General features: G+C 38.9%; 1 protein-coding gene across 2 annotated transcripts in view; it reads right to left on the bottom strand.

Moving 5' to 3' along the window:
* Positions 1–127: 127 nt before the first annotated feature.
* The window catches only part of zip (myosin heavy chain 10), a 92,533-nt gene continuing 76,980 nt past the window's right edge, over positions 128–15,680 (bottom strand). Inside the window, exons 12-29 of one of the 2 annotated variants that reach the window (XM_076117025.1) lie at positions 15,255–15,375; positions 14,395–14,628; positions 13,763–13,933; positions 12,422–12,584; positions 11,907–12,045; positions 10,823–10,954; positions 10,267–10,432; positions 9,752–9,855; positions 9,261–9,389; positions 8,451–8,699; positions 6,849–7,019; positions 6,172–6,426; positions 5,782–5,901; positions 5,350–5,499; positions 4,819–5,001; positions 4,042–4,205; positions 3,230–3,317; positions 2,166–2,304 (exon numbers count right to left, since the gene is read on the bottom strand). In XM_076117025.1, coding sequence (XP_075973140.1) covers positions 3,248–3,317; positions 4,042–4,205; positions 4,819–5,001; positions 5,350–5,499; positions 5,782–5,901; positions 6,172–6,426; positions 6,849–7,019; positions 8,451–8,699; positions 9,261–9,389; positions 9,752–9,855; positions 10,267–10,432; positions 10,823–10,954; positions 11,907–12,045; positions 12,422–12,584; positions 13,763–13,933; positions 14,395–14,628; positions 15,255–15,375 — 2,721 coding nt within the window. In that variant the 3' untranslated portion in view covers positions 2,166–2,304; positions 3,230–3,247. Of the gene's footprint in view, positions 2,305–3,229; positions 3,318–4,041; positions 4,206–4,818; positions 5,002–5,349; positions 5,500–5,781; positions 5,902–6,171; positions 6,427–6,848; positions 7,020–8,450; positions 8,700–9,260; positions 9,390–9,751; positions 9,856–10,266; positions 10,433–10,822; positions 10,955–11,906; positions 12,046–12,421; positions 12,585–13,762; positions 13,934–14,394; positions 14,629–15,254; positions 15,376–15,680 lie in introns of both variants that reach the window. The other variant, XM_076117024.1, reaches the window with a different exon arrangement.

Genomic DNA, 15,680 nt, shown 5'->3' with positions numbered 1-15,680 from the left:
AAATTAAAATTGTACTATACCCGGACGATACCGAAGTCCGGAATATGACGAGATTTTGGACAGTGATAAAAAATCTGCCGTTTTTCTGTAGTGTCTGAATTAAGATGGGTTTCAAAAATAAAACAAATTATGTAAAAATCATGAAAAATTGTTTAATTGGCATACCAACTGATAACTTGTTACAACCTATGGCCAATTTTACAATTATCAATATTGTTAATAATTAAATATAATATTTATGTAAAATAAGTTTATGCTTCAATGTTTACTTACATTTAAATTTTATATTATTATTCGGAGAAAAAAAAACTATAATAATGAATAAAAAAGTGGTCATGAAGACTGGTAAATAATGATAAAAAAATGCTCGCAAGATACAAGTTATTGCCTCTGTTACAAGAGACGAATTCCGCTCCGTTTACGTATAAGTCGATAAAGAAAACTTAAGGCCACAATTTATTACTACGAGTCTTACCTATGTTTATAAAAGCAAGCCGTTTTGGGGCGAAGTGTCGCCTCGCGGAGACATAATACCGCTCGTTTGTAAACAATTTACATAACCACCTGTGCGAGGTGTATTTACATGAGATGTTCAGTTTACGGAGATGTCGGGATATATTGTTACACTGACACGCTTCGGCGCATCGCTTCGTGTAAAATTGTTGACTGTTAGAAAACTTCACTTGCAGAGTCACATTTTGTGCTCGAAAAATATGAGTTAGAGTACTGGAAGCGTGCGCCGCCACATGTCATCACATCGAAAGCTCACATGTTCTCACTTATCAACTATCATTAAAATTTGTATGGCAACTAAGCGCTCAGTGTCTCCCACTGATTATATTTACATGTATAGATGAAAGTGAAGAAACGACCGCGCTCAACCGCTCAGCGAAGAATTGTAAAAATAATTTCATAAAGATGGATTAGTTATCTGAGCGGTATTGAGCGCGTTCGATTCGCGAAAACTTTGATAGAAATTATAAGCGGTAAAATCGTATAATGTGAGGAGTTTTGGGGGTTCAATAATCGCAACAACAGTCTTCTTTACTCAGTCGCGTTCTAAATGCAATATTCAAACAGTAAAGTTACATTTTGCCACATTTTTATAATACTTTAAAAAAAATTTCATTACAATATCACCCAATGAGTAATTTAACAATCTACCCGTCCGACTTTGTCTGGGCAAAGTGAAAATCTCGATTGTTAGGAATGTATAGTTTAATACTGGGAGGGGTTTTATCACCAATTGCTATTGAATTTTCAGAGATTCGACTGTTTAAATGCAATTTATTTTAGTGTAAATTGAGCACCCGCTTTGTTATTGTTCTAGACGTATGAAGGCGTACACGTACACCCGGGAGCATCACCTTCATTAACGTTCATACCCTTCAACATTCAACAAGTTAACGTTAAATAGATACAGTAAAGGTGTTTACCAATCCGGGGGTAGTCTTTTAAACCGTATACTGTGGCTAGACCACTTGTACCAACAAATTTATAACATTATCAAGTTAAATAATAATAAAACCATATAATACCAAGTGTACATATTCATACATCTCGAACTAAATAAAATGTACTCAAAATATTTCATAATGACAATAATTTGTTTCACGTACATATATAATATTATACAATGAAAGAAAATGTATATTATTAGATACAAAAAGCCTATGCGTTTATTTTTCAGATGTTTCTCTATTCCCATACATTAACTCGATTTACATAATAGTCCACTTATTATAATACAATCATGATTTTGTGAAGTTATAACGCCACGCGAATAAATTCCCACGAATTTATTGTAGTGGTTCGCTCAGAATTTTGTCTCGTACAAAAACAACGATCGTACTCACGCTCGCGTAACAGCAATACGAATAACAATTCATTAATTAAGTACTTCAATAGAAAAAGCGAAAGGCGATAACAATAAATTTTTCAAATCTTACATCCTAAGTCATAAAGTCACTAAAATTAAAACTTATCGGGATAACAGTAAGAGACGCATGCATTCGGAGATAACAGAGAATACGCTTCGCGTTGCTGTCACGCAGAGAGTGGTGGACTGTCGACGTTACGACGTCGGAACGGCCGATGATAACTGGACGCGACGGCATAAACCTGTCGCGACGATATAGTTATCAGCGGCGGTTCGCGAGTGGAGGCGGCTACTCGACGCTGTTGGTGGTGTCGTTGACGTCGTCGAAGGACTCGTCGCCCGAGCCTGCGCCCGGCGCCAGCGACGTGCGTTTCATGCGGGACGATGATGACGCGCCCGACAGTCCGATACCGCCGCCCTGCCGTCTACAAAGGTTTAAGCATATTGTTAGTACAATGAATAAAGATACAGTAAAGTTTGTATGCGAGACCGGAGTATATTGATGACCATACCGATTGACCGAACCATTGCCTAATCTATAGTTAATTTCACGAACAAATTTTATTATGTACTAGTAAATAAAATAATTACTTTCATCATTGTCTACACCAGACATTTCTTAGAAGCTGAATGCATCATCAATATACTTCTCTCGGCATTTGAAAGGACGTCACATTAAAACAAGTTATTTGTATAAAGCGTCTGCAGCCCAACGGTAGACAGTAGCTCATAGACGTCCAACCGCCGGTCGATTAACACAACGCTACTGTTATTGTGAAACACCACAGTGATGAATGAATGATCCATGAATGATATCAAACCCATTCGGTCATTCGATGAGTGAAGCAAGCACACATTCGATCACTTAGGAAGTGCTGGTGACTGCTTTGTTCAAGTCTGAGAAGGTAAACCACTTGGAAACTAAAATAATCCCTTACGATGATTGATTGGATGGATGGTTCTATGGAGCCCATGAATATCGTTATTATCATTTGCCCTAGCTGTCTCAATGCGGCCGAAAGGCCTCCCTTCCTATAGCGCACCTATTTCTATCTACAATTTTAAATGTGCATTTAATTTTTATAAGAACATTATTATAGAGGAAGATGGTATTCCTAATACACTGAATTTGCTAGCATTAGATACATTAGTATTATGGTTTGCTTTTGAATTTACAAAAGTACCCTGGAACATGCCTATGTAAATTTTGAATTGCCAAGTAAGTGGTTTATCCTCAAAGACCTATGATCATATCACCAGCTTTAAGAAATGAAGCGTGAACGCCAATCCCAGTCCACAGAAATAGTCGCATTCCAAACTATCAAGTGTTATCGCTCAATAGTCCAATACCTCGATACTCCCAGCGCCTCATTCACTATCAGTTTCGTCTGTATACGAAGATCTACCGACCACCGATAGTTCGCTTTGCAGTTTGTGGCTAAAAATAAAAACCACAGACTGTTTTGGAACTGTCGAATTTTGGATGTAAACCCCAATTGTTGCTTTTGACCAAAAATATCAATTTTAAACACCAAGACAATGTTTTTCTTGTGCACGTAATATAAGGGCTACGTAAGTACTAACAGAAGGCTTACTTGGTGCCTAAAGCCTATACTCGGGCCATCACAAACGTGCGAACTACGTCATGTCAGTTTGACTATGACATAGTTCGCACGTTTGTAATGGACCGAGCATAGTGACAGCTTATCGCTCGGCACTAAGCAAGCAGCCTGTCAGTGCAGTGAAGCTCCCTTAAACGTATTACTTTAGCTGAGGAACGGTAATCTGTAACTATGCTAAAAATATAAGATTATGTTAACATCATATCGGTAGTTGGCTTGTAGAATAAGGGCGCGTTCCCACTATGTCGTAACGATTAATTTATCGATAGACGACTGTCGTCTCTAGCTGTTCCCATTATAACGATTGTTTGTCGCCAAAAAAATTTATCGTAGTGTCGTATCTAGCCGTCCCCACTGTCACGATAATCTGTCGTCACTGCAAAAAATGTCTTAGACGACAGTAAGTCGTGTCGTTCTATATGGGAACACCTCCATTTAAACATATAAGCCACGACACTTAAAACTACACGATTATCTGTCGTCACGACATAGTGAGAACGCGCGCTAAGGGTAAGTTTAGAATAAGGGTGTATGTGTTACCTGAGCTTGTTCCGCAGGTTGTTGCACTCGCGCGTGACGGTCTCGTGCGTCTCCAGCAGGTCCTCGAGGTCGCGCTGCGCCTTGCGCTTGCCGACCTTCTCGCGCTGCACCTCCTCCTCCATCTCGTCCAGTTGCCGCTTCAGGGCCTTCACGCGGACGTTCATCTGTAAATACAATACAATATTAATGACTATTTCTAAAGCAAAGACACATAATATAGTCGAGTCAGCTTATTAGCCAGCGTATTTAGCCAACAGATTACTACTAAACTTTAGCTTTATTGTCAAATAATCATAAACAAAGATTTATACCTGTGAATGTCATTAGACGACTAATAGCAACATGTCAATTTATTCGTGCACACAAACCAGTTTCCTCCAGACCTATGATTGTTTTTTTGTCGTCGTCAATATTTTTCTACTTGAACGAAATTTAGAGTCGTTGATAAAAAGTTGACGACTCATTCGGCTTAGATGTAGGGCCTCCATTAAAACGTAACTTTGTTATATTAGATACCAGCTGACTCGCGCAACTTCGTTTGCGTAACATAAGAGAGAATGGGGCAAAATTTTTCCCGTTGTTGTAACATTTTTTACTGGTACTCTGCTCCTATTGGTCGTAGCGTGATGATATATGATATAGCCTATAGCCTTCCTCGATAAATGGGCTGTCTAACACTGAAATAATTTTTCTAATCGGACCAGTAGTTCCTAAGATTAGCGCGTTCAAACAAACAAAGCAACTCTTCAGCTTTATAATATTAGTATAGATGTGTACCTTTTCGATCTGTTCCTTGTACTGGTCGGCGTGTCGGCGCTCCTCGTCGAGCTGCAGCGCTAACTCCTTCATCTTCTTGTCGAGCTTGCGCGAGGCCTTCTGCTGCGCCAACCGCTCGCGAGACTCCGCTTCCAGCTGTTCTTCTAAGTTCGCTACCTTCAGCTCCAGAGACGTTATTACGCCCTATAAACAAATAACATGATTATTACGTGAAATTAAAGACAAATTTTTCGACAAGTAGGACTCAGTCAATCACGCTTCGCCGATGCGTCATTCGATATCAAAAATAAATAAATAATTTGGCTTTCATGTTGTGTGATTGGAGCAGGGCTGGACTCCAGCCTAAATCATCTGGTGGCCTTTGGTTACAGTCATCAAATTTAATGAAATTTATCATAAAAGGTATTCCAGGACTGCGTATTTCTGAAAAAATAGAAAGATCCCAAGCAGGAGTGTGAAACGGCTAAACAAAATGTGGAAATAACGTGTAACTATATAGAACAATATAATAGTTGTTCTAGTGGTATTTACCTTGGTCTTAGTGCGCGCGGAGGTCTCGAGCTCGGCGAGCTTGGCCTTGAGCTCCTTGTTCTGTCGCTCCAGCACCAGCTTGCCGCTCTCCAGCTTCTGTGTCGCCGACTTCTCTGTGCCGAGCTCCATCGTGAGCTGGTCGATTTGGTTCTGTAACAAACATACAATATATTAGATAATCGAAACTTTGAATCATTGTTTTATTTAGTATAAAAACTGTTAACTGGTTTGCTATATTAATGTTTTTTCTTTCTTTGTAAATTTTTGCCAGCTATGAAAATCCATGGTAGCAATTTAGTGGATAAATTAGAAGTCCATCAACGTTATATTATTATAACTTCTTACTAATGGTAATTAGGTATTATCTCAGTTAAAAAGTACATTTTCGTACATATTTGAATAATATTCTAAGACGTATAATATTATTTTTACCTGTGCCTTTCGCAGCCTGTCGTTAAGGATCTCGTTGTTGGACTGTTCCTCATCGAGGTCTTCTTCGAGCGCCGCTATTCTCGCTTCCAGGCGTTTCTTCTCATCCACTAGTAGTGTACTCTGAAATGACGCAATAAACGTTAGTTCGTTATCATTATATGCAAGGGCGATGGATACAAACCGGTAACAAACAGAATAGTTACAAACAGAATAATTAGTTTTTTTTTTATTGGAAACACGATACATAAAATAATATTCAATTTGCAACAACTGTTTTTTTACTATTTAAGTTAACACGATCAGCGTTGCCTGTGCTGTTACGACAAGTAAAGCTAAATAAAGTAATAAAACTTTTTTTGGTTCCAAATACAAGTGTGTATAGTGCGGTACCTTGGCGGAGGTGTTGTTGAGCTCGTCGAGCAGGTCGTCGCGCTCGGCCTCGGCCTGGCGGCGCGCGCGGTCGGCGGCGGCCAGCTCCTCGGCGTGCTGCAGCGCCTCGGCCTCCAGCGCCTTGACGCGGCGCTCGGCGTCGCGCGCGCCCGCCGCCGCCTCCTCGCGGCCGGCGCGCGCCTCCTCGGCCTCGCGCGCCGCCTCCTTCAGCTGCTGCTGCAGCTTCTTCACCTGCTTCGCCGCGTCCTCCTTCACCTGGAGACACAATATTATTAACGACACTGGAAATGTCGACGACGAGCCTGCGGCCGCGTATCGCGTGAGTTGTGAGGACTCACTGATGTTGTGTGTGGTGTTGTAATGTGTAATATTGTATGTGTTTGTACGGATTCACTAGACGTTGAACTGGAATAAAGCTTGGATATCTTAGACGACATATGATAAAATCGACTTCACTTCATTTAAATCAGGGGTTCCCAACCTTTTCTTAGTCCGGGACCACTTTTATATTATTCTTGTCAGGGACCTTTATGTAAGTAAGTATGTATATTAAAAATAAAATATAATAATAATCCTGAAAATTTTAAATTTTAAAATCATTCGCGGACCACTGGTTGGAAACCATTGATTTAAACCAATTGTTTAAAAACAAAATCAAAACAGTAATAAGTACAAACCTTGTTGGCGAGGTGCAGGCCCTGCTCGGCGTCCTTGAGGTCGGACTCGAGCTTCTTCCTGACGGCGAGTGCGGCGGCGCGCTGCTTGCGCTCCTCCTCCAGCTCGGCCTCCAGGTCCCGCAGCTGCTTCACGATGCCGCGCCGTTTCTCCTCGCCTTGCTCCTCTTTAGCCTGAGAAACGTAAATAATTTGATGAAGTATTCAACACTATACGACGAATTTATGATCGTTGCTGTAGTTGTTTAACTTTAATGTGCATTTAATTTGCAATTAAATAAAAACCTATATATTGCCCTGCGTGTACATAAAACAATGTTAGTACACGTACAACGTAAACGCAATGTAAATACATATGCAAATAAACGTACGTTATATAAACTTTGCCAATACAATAAGTTTCTTTTACTTTTGACAATAACATGCCTCCATACAAAAACTGTACGAATAAAACTTAAAATAAATAATCATTATGTCTCTACACAACCTAAAAAGTAAAACTCAACAAAACTACAGTCAACCTAGGTAACTTTGAATCATTTGGGTAACATTGACAGTGGGAATTTGAACTATACTCTTTAAAATATAGCTTGATTAAAATGACAGTTCTAAGCAAAACAGATGACACAACTTTGTAGCGACGTCTAACGAGTATTACAAATTGAAACACGAAAAATCTGTCTTGTCTTGCATTATAACTATTTTTTAAATACAGATCCTCAATAAGAAATCAGAATAATTCAATACAATCAGCCTTTAAACTAAAAATCAGTACTATTTTCTTAAGTCTTAAAAATAAACCTAATAATTTTCAACCTCTCTACAAGGCTACGTCATGTTGCAAAAATTTTAGTGAGGAGACACAATTGATAAGAGTAAATCGATTGATTAATCGTTAATCGCGAAGCACACTTTGATACTATTTGTGACCAAGAATTAATAATGAATCTCCAAGATTGTTCCAGCGATTCTGATGATAGCGATGAGGATTATACTGATTTAGGATGCGCACCATTAACTGCGCATCTTATATTACTATCATCCTCATCCCTATCATCAGAATTGCACCATTAACTGAATAATTTAATTTTATTTAACCGTTTTCATTGTTTTATTTAGTTGATCCTAATTAATACTAAACTAGGAGAGGTCTCCATGCGGTGTTAAAAGTAGGGCTGATCGTCCTATACGAATTTTCTTAAACAATAAGATTCACAACAACAATTCGTAAAAAGCAAATTCAAAAATAATTTAATCGAATATAATTATTTTAGATTCGATTTTTTCGCTATCGATTTTGATCAATACTTCTACAACCCTAGTCAAAACAGTTTGACATCTGTCATTCTAATCAAGCTATATTTTAAAGAGTATAGTTTCGATTATTTTTCATATGAAACCATCTCAATTGATAAAAGTTTGCAAAACTAAAATCAATCAATTGTGTTGGTTTCATATGAAAAAATAATCGAAACTAGTTCAAATTCCCACTGTCAATGTTCCCCAAATGATTCAAAGTTACCTAGGTTCACTCTACCGTTTTAAAGAAATAATCATTATATCTATCTCTACACAACCTAAAAAGTACAACTAAACAAAACATACCTGTAAATCTCTCTCAAACTGCGCTCTCATAGCCTGCATATTGACTTCGAGTCGTAGCTTAGCGTCTTCGGTCAACTGCAGGTCGTCTTCGATCTCCTCGTTCTGTGCCTTCAGCTCGGCGAGCTGGGACTCGAGCGCTCGCTTGGCCTTCTCGAGCTCGTGCACGTTCTTGTCGGCCGTGCCCTGCGTGTTCGCCAGCTCGTCTAGTTCCGACTGTAGCATGCGTTTTGTGCGCTCTAGTTCTTCGATCTGCAAATATAATAGTAACGATTTGTTTAAAGAAAAAAAAAAAACTAAGATTTAGCGTCTAGTTTTATTATCCTCAGCTATATTTGTCGTTGCTGGTATTGTGTTGTAATAAAAATAAATTGTTTAACAACAGAATCTAACTGCAATGTCGATCTCATATTGCAAATGACAGACTTAATACAATAATTTTACTTTACTATAGTTTTTTGCTTTTAAACTTTGAACCTACTATTAATACAGTTAAACCATTCATTAAATTAAAATAAAGTCTTATAGCCAGTGTTACCCAACCGCCTCATAGTAAAGTGCGAACATCTTCATATATCACCATGAATTTGATAAGAATGACGGAACAGTGACGGTGGCAAAAGTCACAATTCGCACTGGCTCTTACTTTATTCGCAATAGATCCAAAGTAATGTATTAAAACAGATAGTATTTAAAAAGGACAATGCCTCCTGAGGCAATGGTAACGACGAGGCGACCTAAACCACTACGCCACGGTAACCATTCTGGTTTTGTATTTATTGGTGAAAATAGATGTATGTATTGTAAGATTACCTTCTCGGCGGCGTCGTCCAGGTCGCGAGTGAGCGACAGCACGCGCGTCTCCTTGTCGCGCGCGTCGCGCTCGGCCGCGTCGCGCTCCGCCGCGTAGCGCTCCGCCACCGCGCGCTCTTCAGCCACCACCTGACACAACAAAACACAGATGAATAAAACTAATGTATAACGTATAAGTATATTAAACTACAAAAGTCGCTAAAACTCTTCATATTGTTATAACCTCTTAATTACATAACCTTAACAAAATCAAGTGGAATTAGTTGGAATTCAAACATTTCTTCTCACATTCTTCTAAAATGATTGTACAATTTGTACTAATACTATGATGCGAAAAGACTTTTTCCCCGACTTAATATTTCACTTATACACAGCATTGCTCTCATCGTGGAATCTTCTGATAACATTATGTTGGGACGTATGATGAACACACCAGCCCAAAACAAACCGGTATCAGAAATCACCAAGTAGTTATAGTAAGAATATCATACCTTGTCGAAGCTCTTCTGTTTCTTCTCGAGCTCCATAACCTTGGCGCGTTGAGCCTCCAGCTCGATGTTCGTGTCTTCCAATTCGGCCTGTATCTTCTTTTTACCTAGAATAGACAGCACAATTTAAAAACCACTCTTCAAATGCAGTTCGAATTAAATATAATAAAGGAAACCACATACGTTCAAAAAATCTTAGAGAATCGGTCCCCACAAAATAAATGAGGTAACAAAGACATAAATAAAACAGACTAATGAAGAACCTCCTTCTATTGTGAAGTCAAAGAGTTCGCCAGTGTTACGCTATGCGATACGATTGGTTGATTTAAAATGCATCCATAGTACAAGCACTAAGAATCTCACATAACACCATGGTGTGTCCTCCCAAAAAGGGTTTACGACAAGCACGTGACCGGTAGTAAAAACATAAGATAAATCTCTATACAGATTTTTTTTTTGTGAACGAAAACATGTCTTTCCTATCCTACTCAAAGTGGCATAAGAAGAAGAGTACTTACTCTTGTCAAGCTTGTCATTGGCTTGTTGCAGCTCGTGTATCTGCCGGTGCAGCGCCTCCACATCCTTGCTGAGCTTCTTGCGCTGTTCTTCCAGCGCGGCCGCATTCTCCGCCTCTTCTTCTGCCTTCTTCTTGGCGTCCGCAACTTGAAGAGTCAGTGCTGCCACCTGTATGAAAAACGTTCGTATAAAAGTCTTTGTTGTATCTACAAGTCTGCCTTCATCAGGAGAGAAAGCAAAGTGTGTTACCTGTACAATTCTTTGGTTATGTATATTCCGACTTAAGGCACACATACGATTGATAAATAATGTGATGTAAATGTATTTTACCCTTATTTTACACTTTTTTATATATGTAACTTTTTCATTCAGTTCAATGAATATAGATTGGCCGAAACGTCGAGAAATAAAGAGGTACTAAAGGCGGCGTTAAGCTTTTTTAAAATTACGACAAGTTAACTATCCAACTAACAAACTCATTACTTTCGTAGAAAATACGAATTGTCTAATTTCTGATACTAAAATATCTGTAGATCAATTTCAAGTTAGGTACAATACCTGTTTCTCGAGGTTCTTCTTAGCTTCCTCCTCTTCTTCGAGCTGGTCGCGTGCCTGTTCCAGCTGCTGTTCAATGTTGCGCAGCTTCGTCTGCAAGGACAGCTTCTGTTTCGTCTCTTCTTCAAGTAGAGCCTGGGAGAAAATGGAACAAAATATAACAAGTTTTATATGGTTAAGATATAATAGGGTCTTTATTCTGCTGAGAGAATTTTACGGGTTATAAAAATATTATTAAGAATAAAAAAATATTAAACATCTATAAATGTTGTGACGGACCAGTCCAGATTTTTTTGTGTTCAATGTATTTACATTACAGTATGACGGAGAAATTAAACTACTGATAAATTAAATTGCCTAATGAGTGTTCAAATGAAGTTAATAGACGATAATTTTGGACTCAAAATCAAATTGATAGGTTAAGTGGTCTGCAGAATATATAACGTATATTAGTGAATAAGAGTGAAAAATCTGTTGTTAAATTATTTAAATAAACTAACATGATAAATTCTTTCTACAGTTCTAGATTCGGCCATATTGAGTGAATCACTATTTCGATAATAAGCAAGTTTATTTTATTGTTTGATCCAAATATCTTATCTTTCAGAGATTATGCAAATGCCGGCCATATGCATAAATTAATTCGTCACTTAACTTTTGTGGGAAATAACACATTTCTGTTGTATTTTTTATCGATAGCGGATATTCGTTTTATTGAAGCAAGTCAACTGTGCAGTAGGTACTCTCTAAATTACTAAGCCGAGGTCGGCCCGGGATTCGAATTCATTCAATTCATTCAAAGAGTGTGTGTGTAAAGGGGGCTTACACACACACTCTATCGCGCATGAAACAACAAACGCGCGTGAAATAGCGTCCGTGTAGGACCACGTGCCGCGCTCATCTGTCAAGCCCGCGAAGAAAATCGCTCTCTCAGAGCGCTTTTCCGCTGCTTTTCCGTGCGTAATCCTGTACGCTCCTAAGAACGTGCGATACAGTGTGTGTGAAGGCGGCTAATAAGTGATACAGTGGTAATTAAAATGTGCATTGTATACTGAGGGGCTATAGGATAAGTAGTGGCAGTAGTGACCTGTGCCTCAGCGAGCTGCGCGCCCACGGTGGCGGCGTGCTTGGCGGCGGCCGACGCCTTGAGCTCGGCCTGCTCCAGCTGCCCCGCCGCCGCCTCCGCCTCGCTCTGCAGCCGCACGCACTTCTCCTGCACCTCCGACCTGCCACACAACGTATCATGAGTAAACTTATGTATGGAAATGATGAATGCTATATTGATATTTCATTCTTCTTTGATACCTGTGCAAATGTCACGGTTACGTGGAAAATGAGATTTTTGTATTCGTAAAGGACGTTTGAACTTTACAGTAGTTATAAAAAAGCTAGTGGTGATTTAAATTTATTATATTTGGCTAGTATGTTTGACTGCCTCCGTGGCGCAGTGGTTTAGGTCGTGTCGTCATGCCGATACAACTGCGTCGGGAGGTCGTGGGTTCGATTCCCATACGAAACAATTATAATCATATAACAGCGATGTGACTATACAACCATAAATAATGTTACAACAACAACGTTATAAAATGCTTGTTATTGTACCGTGCACGTTCCACATCCTGCAGCTTGGCGGCGAGGTCGGCGAGCTGCGCCTCGGCCTGCTTGCGGCGGCGCTCGCCCTCGGCCCGCGCCGCACTGGCGCTCTTCAACTCGGTCGCGAGGTCCGCATTCTCCGCTTCCAAAGCTTGCTTTGCTTTCTCCAAGGCTGTTAAACAATTACGGTTATTAGTTAGATGCTGTAACAAAAGCTATTTCATATGTTACAGTACATAAATAAGTATGCTATTTGGTTTTATAATAAAGTAATAAGTAGATTTGAATATAATATATACACTTTGAACTAAACGCGCGTAAATTGAATTAATACAATTCTACCCATTAAATTATTTTTTACAACAGACAAATCTAACAACATTGCTCGAGTTGAGAATAATCAAAAGATACTGTTCACGTCTACCACATCACCACTCTTTTTAAACATTCTCAAGACATCTTTGCCTATAGAATGTTTTTTAGAGTAAGTTTTTTAAAGTAAGTCAATTGCACTTCAATATTTTCTTTTACTACAAACACTACATGCAGCAACTGCTAAAACTAGGTACTTTAACATTACACAATAAAGAAGCATCCTGTCTTCGTTCCGGCGACGATTCATTCAAGCACTTGGTCTGCCAGTAATCTCTAGCTGAGTTGAACGAGCTGCCTTCCTCGCAAGGATACGTCAAACTCTCCACCTCATAGTTATCGTCTTTAGACAGTCCAAACTTCACGTTCCTAAGCCTACGCTCCTTGCACACGGCCATCTCTCATAATATTATACAAAAATATATATATTTACACTAAAATATTGCAAAAAATTATGTTTGTAGACAATTGTTTCTAAAATGTTTTTTTGACGTTTTCATTTGACGTGTGATTTCGGATTTGGAAAGTTGATTGTATGTTTTTTTTGTGACGAGTGACGGTGTCACTGATTTAAATTTATGTAAAAAGTTTTGAGACTATAATAATATAAAACCTAATAATTCGGTAATATTCGGTTGAAAAAAGCTTCATAGTGAATCAGTAGCGAGGTATTAAAAATATATGTAATGTTTTGTATAACAATGATGCCATAAAGTTTTATATCACTGTGCTTTCTTCAAAAAGATTTTCCCATAGCGATAAACAGAGACCAAAGAACACCACACACTACGATCGCCACAAACTTTCCTTGCTACACATCATACAATAAGCGATAAAGGGCCGTTAGTTACAAGTACATAACGAACCTCAAATTTTTACAGGACATCACTATTATGATCTTTCTCTTTTCGTTTTAATTTTCATTTACATAGTACATACGTTTCATAGTAATTATAATGGAATTAAAATATTACTCACCAGCTTTAGCCTTCTTGATCTGTTCGTGTTGTTCGTTAAGATGCTGCAGTTCTTGCGAGTGTTTGTGTCGTTGTTCTGACAATGTCGCTTCATGCGCCACGGCCTCCTCCTCTATGCTGCGCTTGAGGACCGCTACTTCTTGTTCTCGCTTCTTCTGAAGCTCTTGTTGTGCTGCAGTGAGAAGTTACGGGTTAGTAGGAGTTGATAAAATAAAGATTATTGTTATAACAGCAAGTTTTTATTGGTCAAGTTTAAAGATAAGATAAAAAAAATCTTCTAAAATTTATATAGTTGCCTGTGAAAAAAATGTATTCGTGTTTAGTTAAATTAAAAAATGCGCGGTTGATTCACAGCCATTCGAAAGATTGAATTCAGTCTACATTAGTGTACCTAATAAAAAAGAGAAATATTTATAACCAAAACTATTCTTCGTATTTTTATTTTAAGTTCTTAACTTTATATCGATAAAAGATGCAAAGACTTTAAATAAAACAAAAACGATCACTCGAAATCGTCATAGGCGTACGTATAAGTAAAACGTACTCTGACTGAATACATAGAATCTCAACTACCAGAAGTCAACATGTTACATACATAATGCCACGAGTATATTGTAGTATAGTTGTACATACCGGCAGTAGTGTCGAGCGAGTCGAGCAGCTCGCTCTTGAGCGCCTCCAGCTCCTCGTTGAGGTCACGGCGCAGCTTCTCGGCCTTGGTCCTGGCGGCGCGCTCGGCGTCCAGGTCCTCGTGAGCATCGGCCAGCGCTGACTCGGCCTCGCGCGCCGCCTTCTGCGCCGCCGCGCGGAGAGCGCTCTCCTCGTCCGCACGACTCTGCGCTGCGGCTAACTCTTCCTCGCGCTTAGCTGGGGAGGAAAAAGAACAGTTATAGCTAGGGTATTTATAAATAGGTATAACGTTTGTTACTCCTGTTCGATATTGTATTCTCGAACGAAAGTGTGCTTCTCTCAAAAATCATCGTCACAAGATTTTTTTACAATGGATGGATAAGTCAAAGATGATACTTTAAAATAACCAACTTTTGATCTGACTACCGATATAAATAAATACAATAAAACATTCTATTCCAATTTTTGCAACACACAAACCATGTATGATCTAAAAAAGTTTTCTACGTACGCGGGCACATACGTACGTACGTACAAAGGTATACGCTGTATATTACAGCTTTATATTACGTATTATCAAAAAACATGACAATTTGGACAACTCACACACGGTCATTTGATTCCAAACTAAGCAGAGCTTGTACTATGGTAACCAAATAACTGATAAACATACTTATATACTTCTAAATATATACTTATATAGATAATTTGACAACCAGGTTCAGAACAAAAACTCGTGCTCATCACACAAAGATTTGTCCCGGGTAGGATTCGAACCCACCACACGCGGCGCTACGGTTGTTGCACTAACCACTGCGCCAAACCTGCAGTTACAATAACACCTATGTTGGTTGTTAACTTACTAAGTACAATCTGCAGCTCTTCAACTTGCAGTTTCCTCTCAGCGAGCTGTTCCTTGACATCCTGGAGCTCGGTCTCCAACTTTCTCTTGGCACGGTCCGTCTCTTGGCGCATTTGGTGATCCTGTTACAATACATACACTATGAGAAACAATACTCGGTTTTGAAGTACATGTAAACAATTTTTAAGGGTAATTAAAATTTTTTTTCTTTTTTTAATTTAAGTTATTTTTATTTACAATAAATAAAAACAGTATACACATGTAAAAAGTTATGGTTTATAGACTGAGACTGCTGGACAAATGTCTCCTCCCACAATGAAGGACGGGTAAGGCTTTAAGTCCATCATGCTGGCCAAGTGCAGGTTAGGGACTTTGCATGGCCTCAATATATGTGTGTGTTTTTTTTAAATACTCAAGTTAGATTCAC

This window comes from Anticarsia gemmatalis, chromosome 8, assembly GCF_050436995.1.
Source record: "Anticarsia gemmatalis isolate Benzon Research Colony breed Stoneville strain chromosome 8, ilAntGemm2 primary, whole genome shotgun sequence".
NCBI lineage: Eukaryota > Metazoa > Arthropoda > Insecta > Lepidoptera > Erebidae > Anticarsia > Anticarsia gemmatalis.
Note: the sequence above shows the minus strand (reverse complement) of the source record. Positions and strands in the feature narration are given on the sequence as shown.